Here is a 15,134-nt window from a genome sequence, read left to right as displayed (position 1 = left end):
GATGCAGCCGCAGATCGCTGGTCCAAGCCCCGGTCCAAGGCAGCGTTCTCCTTGTTTGTGACGGGACTGGGCAGGATGGTTCCAGAAAGCTTCCCTGTAGAGCTATGGCCGTTTTGCAAGCACCGATCTGGCGGATACTTGCCTGCCCAAGTCAGAGTTGTCCTTGTTGGTGTCGGCACTGGGCGATGATGGCCCCGGAAATCGTCCTAGTAGAGCCAGGGGCGTTTTGCAAGCTTGACTGTCCAAGGCCAGCGCACTGAGACTGAAGCCTGCGGTGTGGTCGACAGTGTGGTCAACACGGAACTTGAAGACAACGGGCTTGGGGCTTTGTGTTCCCCGAAGCATGCGCGTGAAGAAGCACTAAAGTCAATCGTATGGTCAGCGCGGAGCATGAAGGTCCGGGACCGAGATTTGGGGAGCTTTTTGTTCCGAAGCACCTGCTTCTGTAATAGCCTTGACGCCAACAGGTCGGGATAGACAACTGTGTCTGTGGACCTGAACTTGGACACCACAAGGCTGCTGTTCATGCCCTGGACTCGTGGCGACTGCTTCTGGCTAGAATCGACTGTTCCACGAGCTCCCCCCGACCGCGATCAGCGCTCGACCCTCAGCTGCCACGCCCGTACGAAGATGGATTTGGCCGTTGAGCTGAAAACCTTTGACTCAGTGACAAAAGGTTGTCAATACAGGCGGATGAGAACAAGAGTGTCAGGTGGCTTGCTCGCGGTGAAGAGAATAATTAGTCTGGCGACAGCTTCTGGCCAGACTCGTCTTTTCCACGAGCTCCCCCGATCGCTTTCAGTCTGGACCAAAGCGGACTGCATCACGTTGGTTTTGGGATCTTGGCAATAATCCTGCAATCGCCGAAAGCTGGTTTCCTCGGTATGCTCGTCTGTCTCCTCCTCCAATTCTGGGGTTTCCTCGTCGTACGCGCGCTAAACAATAAGTGTACATTTGAATGGTCGGGCCCCTTTGCGGACGTAGACCGCAGTGTCGGTGAAGATTTGTTGCGATGCTCCCTTGGGCGAGAGTGGCGGCCGAACCAGGTTGAAGAGGCCGCCCAGAAATTGGCAGATGATCTCCTCTGCGCCGCTTCGGTCTCTTGAGCTTTGAGCGCGGGTTGGGCAGAGCCAAAAAAGACTGAAGGTCAAGGATGTTAGCGCCAGAGGACGGAGGGCGTTGAAGAAGTAGCTAATCTGCGCACACAACAGAACGAACTGAACACGCAGTGTCGTATTTCACGCATCCTTGAGGCACTCAGTCGCGTAGGTGACCGTTGAGTGAAGTGTTCTTGTCGGATTCGGCAACATGCGAACAAACTCATGAGAATTGTCAGTGGCGCCGGTGCAGAGCAAACTAACGAACTGTCGGAGAGATCCACTATGCTGTTTGATTCTGTGCCCACTCAAGTGCCATGAGGCATTTGGTCTTTGACGAAACAGGAACAGTGCTTGTCATCGAACGCATGGGCATCGAGTTATGTCTTGGCTTGGGGGCCACTCGGTAGGACACTGTCGACGGTACCACTTGTTCCAGAGGATCACTGGTGCACAGCGCCCGTGAACTTTAGCTCGAATCAGACGCAGTTTTGACGACTTTCAAGTCAAGGGGCAAGGAGACCATGCCAGCCCACTTCAGTCAGCCTGTCTAGCTATATCGTCGACTACCTCAAGGTGGCATCTCAAACCAAAACCACTGGTCGAACGACAGGCCGGTGGCGAGAGTGCCAGTGAGCCTTGGGTCCTTGTCCATGGTCGAAGGCCTCATCACAAGGGCATGTGTCTTGGTGTCGCAGCCAGCACTCCGTTGTCGAAACCATTCCTGGATCGACTCCTGATAGACCATGGCTTTTGCAGCTTGCGGCTCGAGGGAAGCGACATGTTCGAAGATGGGGTCACGACAACCTGCCAGCCGTCCAAACGCTTGTCGGACTGAAAGCGAGAGGAAAGTACGAGCAAAGGGGTATTGGGTGAGTGAGACATGCCCAGCAAAGGTGCAGCCTTTCTGTTGTGTCAATTCCCAAGGCATGGGTGCCTTGAACGTGGGCTTGCCAAAGTTCCTGGGGCCAAACTTTGAATGGCCCAAGAGCCAGGGCCAAGCGCCCGGTCGTCTGTTGATGGCATGCAAGGAAATAGTCTCTTTGAACAGGCGTTTGGTGTCTGACGAGTCGTATTCCGGGATGCAGCCTCGGGATGGGCGTACGCGTTGGGCAGTCAGATGTAGGATGTGTGGGAGCGGACAGTCGAGGTCTTGTGTCTTGCGAGTCGACCAGCCGTAAGCCCATGATGGGCAGCTCTTGGGCGTTTGTTAAGTGTTGATTTGCCACTGATGAAATGTCCATGCCGTGGAGTGTTTGGCCGCTGGCGACGGCCTTGGCGGCGGAGAGCGGTGCCCGTCGTGCCGACAGTCTAACGGCAGAAGGCATTCTCCGCTACACAGCGTTAGCTGCATTTCACCGGGGCAAGATAGTATCTCGAAAAACACAATGATTGATGGAAATGTAGCGTACCTTCAAGTGCTGAGTGGTAGTCATGATGGTCTTCATTTGGAGCTGCCCTGTAAGTCAACAACTCGAGAGACACGACGACAGGTTTGTCGCTTTGACTGTTGTTAGAACACACGGCAAACAAACAGGAGCTGTGAACCTCACCATCGCTGCTTCGACGACAACATCTGTAGGGGAGATGATCAGGTCAATGGCTGAGCGAGGGGTGACACAGCGGTTTGGAAGATGATCCATTAAGATAGAGGTAGAAGTGGGTGTCGTGATTGTTGTTTATGGTGAAAGTTGTTGTGCGCCATTTGTATTTAGGCGGGGATGACGAGTCGAATGTAAAGGAAGGCGCAAGGCCGATGTCGCTTCGGCGCAAATTGCTTCTCGGGCAGGTGCGAGGGTGTTGATGGAAGTTTGGGAATCGGGGCTTGCTTCATGGGCAAGTTTTTGTTAGCATAGCTCCGGACAAGCAGGCGAGAATTGGAATACGTTATAGGTCTGAAAGGGAGGCCGCAGCTAGAAGTATTGATCTGCGAAGTCAGGTGTACTATAGCATTGGTATTTGCATTAGCTAACGTTGCAGGGTTATGGGTGGGCGTCCGTTCAGGTCCATCTAGTTTTGTCTAGTCCAGGTCCGTTCGTGGGTGTCCAGTCCAGGTCCATCCATGGTATCCAGTCCAGGTCCATCCTTGGGTGTCCAGGTCAGGTCTATCCTCGAAGAATCCAGGGTTTGAAAGGGTATTTGAACCACGAGTACGTAGGTGAGAAATAGTACCGGGGGGTCTTCGCTATTCAATTTTAGTATATTGAAGAGCATAGTAGAGATTAAATAAATAAGAGGCAGTATCGCTTAAGTGGAATGCACTGAGCTTTAAGCCCGCTGTATGTGTTAACAAAAGTTATGAGCTAGGTCGTGTCTGAGGATCGTGTCTGTGGGCTTGTGTTAGCGGCAAATCGAAAAGCGTTAGAAGGGGTATGAAGAGATATGTGGCGATAATACTGGTGCGAAAGGCTGTTGTAGATCGGGATGCTCAAATTCAGATCAGTAGCGACGAAGACGACAAGAGCGGGCAAGGTCTCAGAAGATCGAAACGTGGCAATGGGTAGAAGCAACGAAATACCGTCTGAAAGCACTGCAAGACTTCGTCGTGTTATACAAGGTCTATAGTACGTTGTGGTCAGCCAGAGTCCTAGTAGCAGGCAGGAATCAATGTGTCGGTGCTTACAAAGGGACCTCTCTTCTTGTGAGCATCTCGCCCGGACCAAAGAGTCTGTCTGTACAGCTGGTGGCCTTGGCTTGTGAAGCGACATGTTTCTCGACATCAATGTCGACCATGAGGAGGATTGTTAGGAACTGGACATTGTCAGTAGCTGTAGAACGCATGTAGGCCAGTCTTCGAGGAGGTGTAGCAAATATGTTTTCCAGTCGGCATCAGTGACAAAGGGGTGACCAACTGCGCGGTTGTGACTAGAGGTATTTCTGGTCAGCCCATATGTCACGGAGACGCGGAAAGATGGTTGTCAGTCTGCCAGGACTCACCTTGATGCGTCTCCATGGCCATGACAAGGATGTCAACATATCTACGTCCGACTACTGCTTCAAAAGTCTTCAAAGGCTGTCTGCGCTATGGATTTCAGAAGGAGAGATGGGCTTGCGCTAAGGAGACTTATCTGTGCTGCTGTCAGTATGTATCGAACGAGCAACGAGGATCCTGGTATAATATAAAGTCCGTAGAACCAATGCGTCAGAGCTTGATACCCTCAGTATGGGCGACATCACAGGAAGGACTGAGCCTCCTTGGTCCGTGTGCACCGAAGATCTGGCCATCTAGCAGAATGCGATGAAGCAGGAGGACTTACCAGTATTTCGTGCAGAGACCGACGCTTTCTTGCTAGGGGCCTGTCCAGGCATTAGCATCAGTGAAATCCCAATAGTTGCAAAACGTTTGGCGTTAATATCACCTTGGGTCGTCGACATGTCTGAGGGCCTGCCATGAACTGAGGATATGTTGTTTCTTGGATGGAGTTGGAGATCTGTCCAGTTGTTAGCATCAATGACATCCCAGTGGCTGCAAACGTTTAGCGTTAAAGGAACTCAGGTCACCTTGGGTTTTCGGTATGTCCGAGGGCTTGTCTTGAACTGAGGATGTGTTGTTTCTTGGATAGAGTTGGAATCTGTCCAGGGATTAGCATCAGTGCAATCTCAATGACTGCGAAACATTGGCGTTGAAGAACTCTGATTACCTTGGGTCGTGGACTTGTCTGGGGACCTGCCATGAAGCGAGATCCTGTTGCTTCTTGAAGGGGATTGTAGCAAACCTTAGAGCTGGCGATCTAGCTCGTTATGCTTGGGTGATATCGAGTGATTTGTCTTGGAGGAAGAACTTAGTTTGCAACACCAATCCCAGACCTTCGCCTGGCCGTAGCTCTGGGACCATGAGTGCCCGTACCTGCCTGACCAGAATGCGACTTCATCGAAGGATCCTAAGCATCAGGACTGGAAGGCTGAGCTAGGGAACAAGCTCGGGTCTGTTCATGGAGAGCAGATAGGCCATAAAATGCCGAAGCAGATTGCACGAAAGTTGCTAGGCAGTCATGCCGTAGCGAAGTATGAGGTTTATTTGGAGTATTGTATCGATCGTCCGGCCGGCCGCTTCTTGAAGTCTTGTTGTTGTCTCCGTGGAGAACTTCTTCTGGCTCCGACGAGCTCTTGTCTTGTCTTGGCTCCGGCGAGCTCTTCTCTTGTGCTGCTGTAGCTTAGCAAATGACTGAAACATGGACTTACCTTCGGGTGGCTCGATGAGCTGCCGGACAGCCAGCCTATGATCGAGACGGCCTTGACTACCCCGCTTCGTGAAATCTTCCTTGTTCAACCGCCGTGAGCGTGGTGATGTGAGACGTGTGGAGACGTGTGAGACTGTTTCATGATGAAGGGACGAATGAGATGGCGTATTCGCACGAGTTTGGCAGTGCAACTTGCAGAAAAGATGTGGTCGAGGTGGTCTTGTTGATGGATTGTTTGCATTAATATGAGGATGAAGATGATGAAGAAGATGCGGGACTTGAAAATGTGAGGCCATGGTGAGAACTCAGGCACTCCAGTCTGTGCGGTCCCTGGGTCCTCGCCAGTGAATGATCAACAAACCTGCATGACCCCACCACGACTGGACCGTGACTGTGTGGAGTCACTGGACCCTGCTTCGCGTCTGCCGATGGGGCGGTGGGTCTGTTTCGATCATTGATGCACGCCAAGTGTTTATTACAGTGCAATTGACACCGTGCGACGCCAGACGGCAGAGTAAAAAATGCCAGGGGGGGTGGCACCGTGGCAGCGACTGGAGTGTGTGTGTTGGCTTTTGCTCCCATGCGAAACCGCTTGAATTTATTATCGAGAGACTGCGTATGATTGCCAGCCATTTTGAACATCGTACATGTACGTACATCGAGTAACAGCCCTCTGTTCTTGCCGCTGTTCTCGGCGCTTTTGTCCATTGATGCGTTCTACGACGAACACTACCCTCTGGTGTTTGATGCGGCGGTTCGTGATGAACGGATGTCTTGGTGCCATATCGCGACATCGGTCGAACCGGTGATCGAGATGCCATCGCGCTTGCATCGTGTTCTTGGGCTCCGAGCTCATGATGATTGCAAGCGCACCGTGGCAGGTCTATCAGCGCTCAGATGTTCCCAAGTAATCCGCGGCAATCGATACTTGTAGTCTTGTGGCATGCATCAGATCTTCACAATAGAATTGTCACCGAAGCATTGGGTGACAAAACAAGCAAGTACGGGTACCATGCAGGTGACCAGGGCGTGTCGCAGCGCGGCAGTGTTCGCGTTCAGGGGCTGGGCCTGGAACGCAGCGCACCCCGGTGGATCATAGATGTCCAAGCGCGGGCTGTAACGTAAAATAACGTGACGGCGTTCTGTGCCCGAAAATCTGGTGATTACGGACACAGGCGAACGTGCTCTTTTCTCGTCGCCTACCCTACAGGCAGCAGCTTGGAGGTTGAAACAATCTTCTTGCGAGTTCTAGACAGAAGAAAACAAAACAGCTCGCATGGGAGCGCGGCGTTTAGTATAGTGGTTATTTTTTACGTTAGGTAAATAAATGGTCAAGATGCTTGTATGTGCCATCATATTCCATCGTCGCAGAAGTGGCGTTGTTATTGTCACGACAGCGTTCTGAAATCTTTGCTAACAATCCCGCGAACATGAGAACAATTGATCGTCCTGGTTGGTCTTTGAACACCTTTCTCGCGCAGTCCACATTTGTTTCCTTCAAGCCTCGGCCGCTAGACTGGACATTTACTGCAGACGCAATTATTTCTTTGACCGCTATACTGATAATTACAGAGCGCTATTTCATCAGCATCACACTTGTTTCTCAGCGACTCGCTTTCAAAGCATTAGTTAACCCCTTCATGCCGGACGACGGCCGAGTCAACTCAATAGCACAGTTCTCCCACAGCTAGCGACCAAGGCACTTTCAAGAGGCAGACAGGCGGACATTTTACTCCGCTGGAGGCTTGGCAGGGGGGTAAGTTGGGATGAGAAATCCGCCGTCAAGCCCAATCAATTATCGCAGCAGCACAGCGCACGACAAGAACAACATTGTTCCCCGGGGACAGAACTCTGAACATAATTGAAATTGCTTCCAGCAAGTCCCACACCATTTGTTTGCATATCTCTTGGTATTATAGCATATGGCTTAGTCAACTTCGGTCTTTGCGGCCGGCGAGTCTTAGTCATAGCGACAGCTGCGTTGCCTGTCCTAGACATGGTCAGTACAACCCCATATCTTTCGAGTCGCTTCCTATCGCTGAATTTGATTTGCGGCTCCCTTCCTGCACGATGGCTTGGAGTCCCGGCTTCAATGCAAGGCGATGGGTTCAATCAGTACGGGTATTATCCTTCCAATCGACATATCTCGGACAAGACCGAAGCGCTTCAACGTTCTCGGCGATGTTGAGGTTGGTTGGCTTTGAGAAGCCACCTGTTAGCTCATTATTGATGCCCTCATCTCCAAGTTCACATGGCCTTGCAAAATCATTGTCGCACATAACTGGACAGTTTCATCCAACCCCTCGAAGCCAATTCTATCGTATGAGAGTAACGGCAGACCGGCATGATAGGAAACTCAGACGACCCAGCTTGCACATGTGGACATAACGCAAAACATTAACGCCACGGCATACTCGGGCCTGGGGCAAGCGTCTCACATGTTCTCGCCGAAGCTGCTCCAGGCGCCATGAGGAGGGACAGCGTGGAGAAGTCCTGCTCTATGAACAGTTCGCCCCAGAATTGGGCGAAACGTAAGTACTCTAGCACGACTGTCCTGGCCCCACTTGAGACTGACTTTTTCCCAGCGATGCCCTTGGCCAGCGGCACAGCACCATCGTCGAAGTTCGGATCCACTCATATTTGCCGACCGATCGAAGATCACGATACTTCAAACCTTAGCTGGAACGTCGCGATGAAGTATTGGCAATATGTGACTGGCTGTCATCCACCCGGGCTGTGCATTGGGAGTTCCTTGTAGCGAACAAGCCGGCTATCGACATAAGTCCATGTAAAAAGCATGACACGGAGAATTGGCCCTGGATGCTATCCAAAAGTCTTTGCTGCACTGAGCTGGCACAGTTCCGCCTCAAAGGATGATCCAGTGACACCAATACCAAGCGCAAGACGTGGGAAACCATACTGGCGAGAGCAAGCCCGTTGTTTGGCGTGGAAGGCGACGTCTCTGCAAAAGTGCCAACGTTGTCCACGTTATGCGTGATGATGGTCAATCGAGAGTAGTCCTCCTGGGCGGCAAATCCCTCGAGGGAGTGAAACCAAGGACCCGTTCTCGAGACTCCCTCGAGAGACCTGCCATTTGCGCAGCATTCGTGCCCTCAGTCACTGATCAGCTCTTCTTTCCCACTGGGTCCTGCCTTTGCGTATTCTCACTCTTGTCATGGGCCCAGCGGCCATTTTCCCCCAATTAAGCGGACGTTTTGGAGACTCGCCTGGCATATGAGTGACATGGCTCGTCGTTCAATACCGACTCTACATCGGCCAGCAGCTTCAGCACATGGCTTGACGCCGATCGGACCACAGCACGAATGATCGCGGTCCGAGCCACGGTGAGGCGCGGCGCGAAGTGAGATGCGCACTTGCCTGATGCGTAATAGATGTCGACTCTAATTGGGCAATTGGAGGACACTTCTTCTAGCGCTGGCGATCATGGATCCCGATTCCCGACGCGACTTGGCGCCGCGCTACCACAGCTTCTAAGACGCGGACTGTCCTAAAAGAAAGCCTGCCGAACTCGACGAGATGTTCGAAAAGGGCCTCCGGCGTGACGCGAGAGGACATGTGTCACAGATGTGCAAAAGACGCACAAGGCAGGCGTCCTGCACAAGAAGCACGACACAGCGGAGGGCGCTCGAATGCAATCTTGTCTCTTCCATTCGGAGGCTATTGTTACACAAATGGGAGAATCACATGGCTGCCAAACTCGCCACCAATGTGAACCTGATGCCTTCCCCGGTTCTTCACATGCTTGTGCGACCCAAAATTGCTCACACACCTGTTGCGACCGCCCACCACTACTCTGATGCTCTCACCCGCCTCGAACTCGATTCCAGTGGCCCATATGCCAATGTCTAGCCGGACTATGTCGCCTGGCTTGACCTTCTCCTCTGACTCGTGAGGATGAAAAGGCCAGTGCGGATGCATACTCTTCGACTGATCAATCGCGCGATGCGATGCCCTCAGAATTCCGCATGGTCCTTTGTAGACAACCACCTCGGTAGCTTCTTCAGGCTTAAATTCGCCGAAAGAGTTGACTGGAATTCCACCCCAGGGAATGTTCAGGTTCATCATCTGATCACCGTTCTTGTCGAGCTTCTCGAGGGTGACGTAGACGTCCATGTCGTCGTGATCCTTGCAGGACAGGTAGAGAACAGCCTTAGGAAGGCCCATGATTACGGTCGTTTCCGGAAATGTGTGCGTGAAGTTGAGGCAATCATCAGACTCGGAATCGTAGCTTAGCGTGCCTCTGGGGCCTGCATCTTGACCCAGAAGTAGCTTTTGATCCTGGCCAAGGAAGGCCTGGCGGTACTGAGTCCTGGCAGGCGGGAACTCATCTTCAACAATATTCTCAAAAGATTGAGGCTCCTTGTTGCCGAATCGCAAAACGGCCATGCGGACGCGCGGGGTCTGCTCCCATCCGTTCTCGGCGCCTTTGAGGAAGTGGTCAAAGAAGGAATACAGTTCTTCTTTGGCCTGCTTGTTCCCCCACAAGTCGTACCATTCCTGCCAAGGGTGCCATCTCAGCCACTTCTGCGGACTGTCCACCTCGAGCCACGCTCTGATGGCGCCCATTCCATGCATTGTGTTGGTCCAAGTGCCTGTGATATAGGTCGGTATGTTGATTTTCTTCATATCAGGCCTCTTGTCGTTCCACCAGGCATTTGCAAGCGGGTGCTGTTGAAACATGAGCCGGAAACTTTCAAGGTCTCCCTTGCCGTGCATCATGTGCTTCACAATCAGCTGGTCAAAGAGGTCTCCGGCGTAGATGCCTCCACGCGCAAACTGCTCACGATACAAGTCCCCACAACCCTCCCATGGCGCTATGGCCTTCAGGCTGGGTGGACGCAAGGCGGCGATGAACCATTGGACGATGGCCAAGTGGGAGTTCCCGGCGAGGCCGACAGATCCGCTGCACCAGGGCAACTTGGCAACGTGCTCAATAGTGTCGTAGCCATCTTCGGCCTCCTGCTGGCCCATTATGACCATAGTGCCACCACTATCTCCGGAGCCTCGAGAGTCAACGTTGACTATAGCATATCCCCGGGGAATCCAGTCTGCTGGGTCAGGAGCTTCGAATTTCTCCAGGCCAGAGAGCGCGTCCGTAGGAACGCCCAGTGCCCATGGCGTCATGTATCGCAGTGACTCGATGCCATTGAACTTTTTGCCAAAGGGAGACCAGCAGATCAGGGCGGGGACTTTGCCATTGTCCCCAGAACTGGACTCTGTCGGCCGAAGAATGTCGGCATAGAGGGTGATGCCGTCTCGCACCGGGATGGCAACATCGTGCTCAACGAGAATATCGCATGGCAAAGCCTTGGCGCCGGGGTGTTTTGGGTGCTGCCAGCCTTTTGGTAGCACCTCTGCGCGTGACTTCAGTCCCTCGTAGCCGGCTTCGCCCACTGTGCATGGGGTGATGGGCTCAAGCGGCACCTCGAGGCCCCCCAACTCGGCACGTTTTCTGTTCTTGTTGACGAGCATGGTGTACGGTGATTGTCTGAATGGGAATGACAAGCGAGGGCGACAGAAGAGGACATGCCGACGCCGACACCATATAAGCATCTTCGATCAAGCGAGCGACATCGGAAGCTCCTTTGTTGTTGAATCGGGGAATGTTGATCTCGCCTGAAGCTCAGAATTTCGGCATCATCTCCGCAAACGTCCTCCATCGGGTCGGCAAAGGCATCTTTGGAGCTGGGACAGTGTTTCCCTAACCCGGTGTAGACGGACCAAAAGACTCTCGCCCTTTTTCCGGCCGAATCGGGAACGGAGATCCCGAGCCGAGCCGAGCCGGCATTTCTCAACATCAAGATGCCGACCCAGGTTCGGAGGTGTCGCCGCTGATGGACGTAGCATTCTTTCTCCATGGTCGCCTTCTGCCCGCGCCCAAGGCTCATGTAGAATATTTAAGATGGTGCTTCCAGGACAGTGGGAACCATTGCTCTGCATCAAGATAACCAAGTTGACTTAACTCGAGACAACCAACACCCATCGTCTATCTACACCATCATCAAGCTCAGCAGAACAAAACACACGCAATGGCCACCGCGACCCAGGCTCCCGCTGCTATTCCCTATCTGGCCGCGCACAGCACGACCCCAGCTGCAGAAACAACCGCTGTGAAGCCCGAGCCCTCCGGGCCTCGCAGATTGTTCCGCCAGGACGGCCTCGTCTACGGCGACTGGCGCGATGACATAATTCGAGACGGTTATACAGTGGTCAAGGGTGCGGTCCCCCGGGACCGTGCCGATGGCTATGCAGACGAAATGATGTCGTGGATTGAGAACTTGTAAGTTGATTCAGAGTTTCCGCGCGTTTGCCCAGCGTCCAGTCCAATCTTCTTCCCTGTGCACGACTTCCAAGCTGACTATCATCTCGCAGCGCCGGTGGCCTTGGTTTCAAGCGCGATGACCCCTCTACCGTCGTCGAGTCCAAAATGCCCATCATCAACGAGAAGGGCATGTGTCTCGGCTACGGCGTGGCGCACGAGACATTTGCTTGGGCAGTACGCCAGGAACCAGGCGTCGTTGAGGCCTTTGAGAAGGCGTACGACACCAAGGACCTCATCGTCTCCTTTGACGGTTCCAACATGGCATTCCCCAACCGCAAAGATCTCAAGCCAAACACGCCTTGGCCGCATCAAGACCAAGACCCCGCGAAGCCTGGTTTCCGTTGCTTGCAAGGGCTCGTGAACCTGCTCCCCAACGGTGACAACGATGGCGGCTTGATCGTCTGCAAGGGCGCCCATCTCCTCAGCGAGGAGTTCCACGAGGAGTTCAAGAGCGAGCCGAACAAGATCTGGGCGTGGACCAAAGAATGGTACGGCTTTACCAAGGAGGGCATGGAGTGGCTCAAGAAGAAAGGCTGTGAATGGGTCAAGATCAACGCTGAGCCAGGCGACCTCCTCTTGTGGGACAGCCGCACTCCTCACTACAACCTCAGCCCAACCGGCGAGAGACCTCGCTTCTGCATCTACACCTGCTACATGCCCGTCACAGAGGCGACAGAGGAGGACCTTGTTCGCAAGAAGGACGCATTCTACACCACTCAGAGCACCACTCACTGGCCCAACGCCATGCATGTTGGTGGCCTTCCGATTATCCGCAATGGAGAGCCCTGCCCGTACAATACAGGGAAGCCAAGGCAGCCTGTGAAGCTCTCGGAGCGCGGATTTAAATTGACGGGCATTCCTTACGTTGGAACCCTGTCCTCTTGAGCGTCGCCTTGCATTATTTAGTGCAGGCGAACTGCTCTTACCAACTGCGTCTGTTTTGGTGCCCATTTTTGTTACCATCACCTCGGCTTCCGAGGAACCATCAATCGTTTCTATAGTGCCAGTTGACTCGAGATTGAATAAAACATATTGACAGATTGAGATTCCACATTTAAAGCCCCATTATTGTTGGTCGTTGAAGTCTCCTGTGGCAGCGCTGCTGGGCTGCAGGAACCTTTTGTCCGATCGATCACTTCCAACGGCTTCTAACGTGGGCAACCCATTAATATTGATGCAGAGAGGTCTGACATGATGTCTGAAGTTACTTCCAAGTGCCTCAGCCGGTTGTTGAGAGAATCTGAACGCCACAGGTCAACCATGAAAGCACAAATCACAATCACGCAAGCCAGTATTTCGACAGTGAAATTGATCCGTTGACATGACTAAACTAAAGACGCGGCGACCTTCAAAAGTAGAAGCATTCCAAGCATTGTTGTCTCGGGGGATTGAACCCCCAATCCAACAAAGCTTCCGAGGACATTCCAGATAACAGGGAGGATGAGCACTTAGTTCACCTCTCATGTACGACGTACATGGCTTGCTCAGTTCTTCTCAGCAAGAGCTGGCCACAACGTCTTGACAGACCACTTGCGGATACGGGGACCAAGAATGTACATAGGAATACCAAGGAGCATGAGACCGCCCACGATTCCGGCAAGGATGTTCATGGCACCATCGTAGCCGGTGGCCTCAATTGCTGGGACGGTAGAGTAGCTCAGCCCAAAGGAGATGAAGCCTCGACCGACACAGATGACCATAAGACGAGCACCGGCCTTTTCAGGGAATGCATCGATGGCGTACGTAATGCCAATCAGATTGCCAGTCAGAAAGCCGAGATAGCACATGTGGAATGGGGCGGCGATACCCATCCAGTGGTACTCTGTAGGGTGGGCGCCCGTTTGACCGTAGATGACGCATCCCAGCACCGTCATGACCGTTGGGATGATGAGAGAGATGAGTCGGAACTCGGGCTTGAAGACGCCGCCTTGCTTCCTGCTCAAGTACTTGGTGATGAGGTCTGTGCCGTAGCCGAGACCCGGAATGAGCACCATGACCACGGCAATCTGGAAGATCTGGACCCATCCTAGCAAGTCAAAAGCGAAGTTGTAGGGGGGCATGGTGAGAATTGTGGCAAATGTAGACGCCTGGTAGATGTAGACGCCCAAGAATGCACCATTGAAGAGCAAGATCCAAAAGATGGTGGGGATGAAAAAACCTTTGGCCGTGTCAATGTAGAAATCGACCATGCGAGACCAGACTGGTTTGTGATGGAAGACCTTGAGATCATGGCGCAGGGTACGCTCCCCAAAGATGTCTGGTCGTAGGGTGCGCCTCTCGCCGGCCGCAGGCTTGCATTCCGACGATGGGCCATCTTCCTCCACCACGTTGCGGTCGTACATTGTCTCCACAACGAAGAAGATGGAGAGTATGAGCGTACCGAGGCTGAGGAAGGTCAGGATCAGATACCACCACTTCAGGCCTAGGGGGGGCACGACGTAGGCTGTCATGACAAACATGGCTGCCGTACCGACCGTCTGGACCCCGATAAACCACGACAGCTTGCTGCTGCGCTCGTGCAGAAAATGAATCTCTTCGACGATAAAGGGGGCCAGGGCCTCGCTCTGACCTGCCGCCATGCTGAAAAAGTTCCGGCCAGCAATATGACTGGAGAGACTGGTAGAGAAGGCGCACCAGATACCAGTGACGACGAGGAGGATGAGAGAGAACAGGAACACTGGACGGCGGCCGATTGTCAGGGTAAGAGGCATGGAGACGAGGTTGCCGATGCCCATGAAGAGTGTTGGGTAGGTGACGAGATCTGTGACCCGGGCAGGGTCGTCGTTTGGATAGGCCTGGAAGACGGAGGGCATCACGGCACCTAGTCCAGAGGTCCCGAGCACGCCGATAGCGCTGTACGCCCCGACGAGGAAAATGATCAGGGACTTGTGCCAGATGGGCAGGTTAAGGGGATCTGGAGAGTGAGGCAAAAGGTCCAGTCAGCAAAGTAGACGACTTGAAAGAACGCCCGGACGTACCCTTGGGATCAGCACTCGGTGTTGGGACGAGAACCATGGAGCCATCGTGGAAAAGATTAATCGTCCCATCGCCCGTGTTGATTTTGTCGTCGGACGCATTGCTGAGGGCCTCCACCATCTCCACACGAGATTTGGAGTCTTCGTGGTCGGCAAGCTGACTCATGGTGGCGGCAGCAGGCTTTCTCTCGCAACAAAGACAGAAAGGGTGGGAAGAGGAATAGTTGAAAGACAAGCAAGGAGACTGCTCGAGAAGGCGTCGTGGTGATTCCGCCACAAGCTGTCCCCGTGGTCGTGCGAACGCAAGGGATTCTTGGACAGGCATGCGGACACTGGCTTTAATTTAGTGTTTGGCGACGAGGAGTTGAGTCGTAGTTTTAGTTTGCTGGTCCGACTTACCGACATCAAAGGCTCGGCATCTGGTCTGGCTAGCCGACAGAAGTCTGGGCACCACGATTCACGCGTTACTCCACATCCCGGGGCCATGTGGTAAGAGTGCAAGGGGAGCGTGGGGGAGGCGGGCCAACAGGGATATCTA

At 53.3% G+C, this 15,134-nt stretch overlaps 5 protein-coding genes across 5 annotated transcripts; 1 reads left to right on the top strand and 4 right to left on the bottom strand.

Annotated features, from left to right (window-relative positions):
- Positions 1-1,667: 1,667 nt before the first annotated feature.
- On the bottom strand, positions 1,668-2,533 carry F5Z01DRAFT_693562 (uncharacterized protein; the record flags this gene model as incomplete). Its single annotated transcript, XM_046266221.1, has 3 exons — positions 1,668-2,159; positions 2,203-2,431; positions 2,510-2,533. 3 exons carry the CDS (start codon positions 2,531-2,533, stop codon positions 1,669-1,671), a joined length of 744 nt encoding a protein of 247 aa, XP_046114734.1.
- A 494-nt stretch (positions 2,534-3,027) lies between these two features.
- On the bottom strand, positions 3,028-4,925 carry F5Z01DRAFT_340627 (uncharacterized protein). The gene is made up of 6 exons (XM_046259204.1): positions 4,739-4,925; positions 4,599-4,669; positions 4,457-4,528; positions 4,355-4,394; positions 3,721-3,848; positions 3,028-3,656 (listed from the first exon to the last, which is right to left on the bottom strand). Exons 1-6 carry the CDS (start codon positions 4,769-4,771, stop codon positions 3,401-3,403), a joined length of 600 nt encoding a protein of 199 aa, XP_046114733.1. The 5' UTR covers positions 4,772-4,925; the 3' UTR covers positions 3,028-3,400.
- A 4,010-nt stretch (positions 4,926-8,935) lies between these two features.
- F5Z01DRAFT_664992 (X-Pro dipeptidyl-peptidase C-terminal non-catalytic domain-containing protein) lies at positions 8,936-11,150 on the bottom strand. The gene has a single exon (XM_046264137.1). It carries the CDS (start codon positions 10,850-10,852, stop codon positions 8,963-8,965), a length of 1,890 nt encoding a protein of 629 aa, XP_046114732.1. The 5' UTR covers positions 10,853-11,150; the 3' UTR covers positions 8,936-8,962.
- F5Z01DRAFT_729640 (uncharacterized protein) lies at positions 11,148-12,667 on the top strand. Its single transcript, XM_046266688.1, has 2 exons — positions 11,148-11,579; positions 11,672-12,667. The coding sequence occupies exons 1-2, from the start codon at positions 11,329-11,331 to the stop codon at positions 12,504-12,506; spliced, it is 1,086 nt and encodes a 361-aa protein (XP_046114731.1). The 5' UTR covers positions 11,148-11,328; the 3' UTR covers positions 12,507-12,667.
- A 438-nt stretch (positions 12,668-13,105) lies between these two features.
- F5Z01DRAFT_745288 (major facilitator superfamily transporter) lies at positions 13,106-14,762 on the bottom strand (the record flags this gene model as incomplete). Its single annotated transcript, XM_046266929.1, has 2 exons — positions 13,106-14,535; positions 14,600-14,762. 2 exons carry the CDS (start codon positions 14,760-14,762, stop codon positions 13,106-13,108), a joined length of 1,593 nt encoding a protein of 530 aa, XP_046114730.1.
- Between the last annotated feature and the right edge of the window lie 372 nt (positions 14,763-15,134).

Source organism: Emericellopsis atlantica (assembly GCF_019669845.1).
Source record: "Emericellopsis atlantica unplaced genomic scaffold F5Z01scaffold_32, whole genome shotgun sequence".
Lineage (NCBI taxonomy): Eukaryota > Fungi > Ascomycota > Sordariomycetes > Hypocreales > Bionectriaceae > Emericellopsis > Emericellopsis atlantica.
This window is presented reverse-complemented; position numbering and strand designations above follow the sequence as displayed.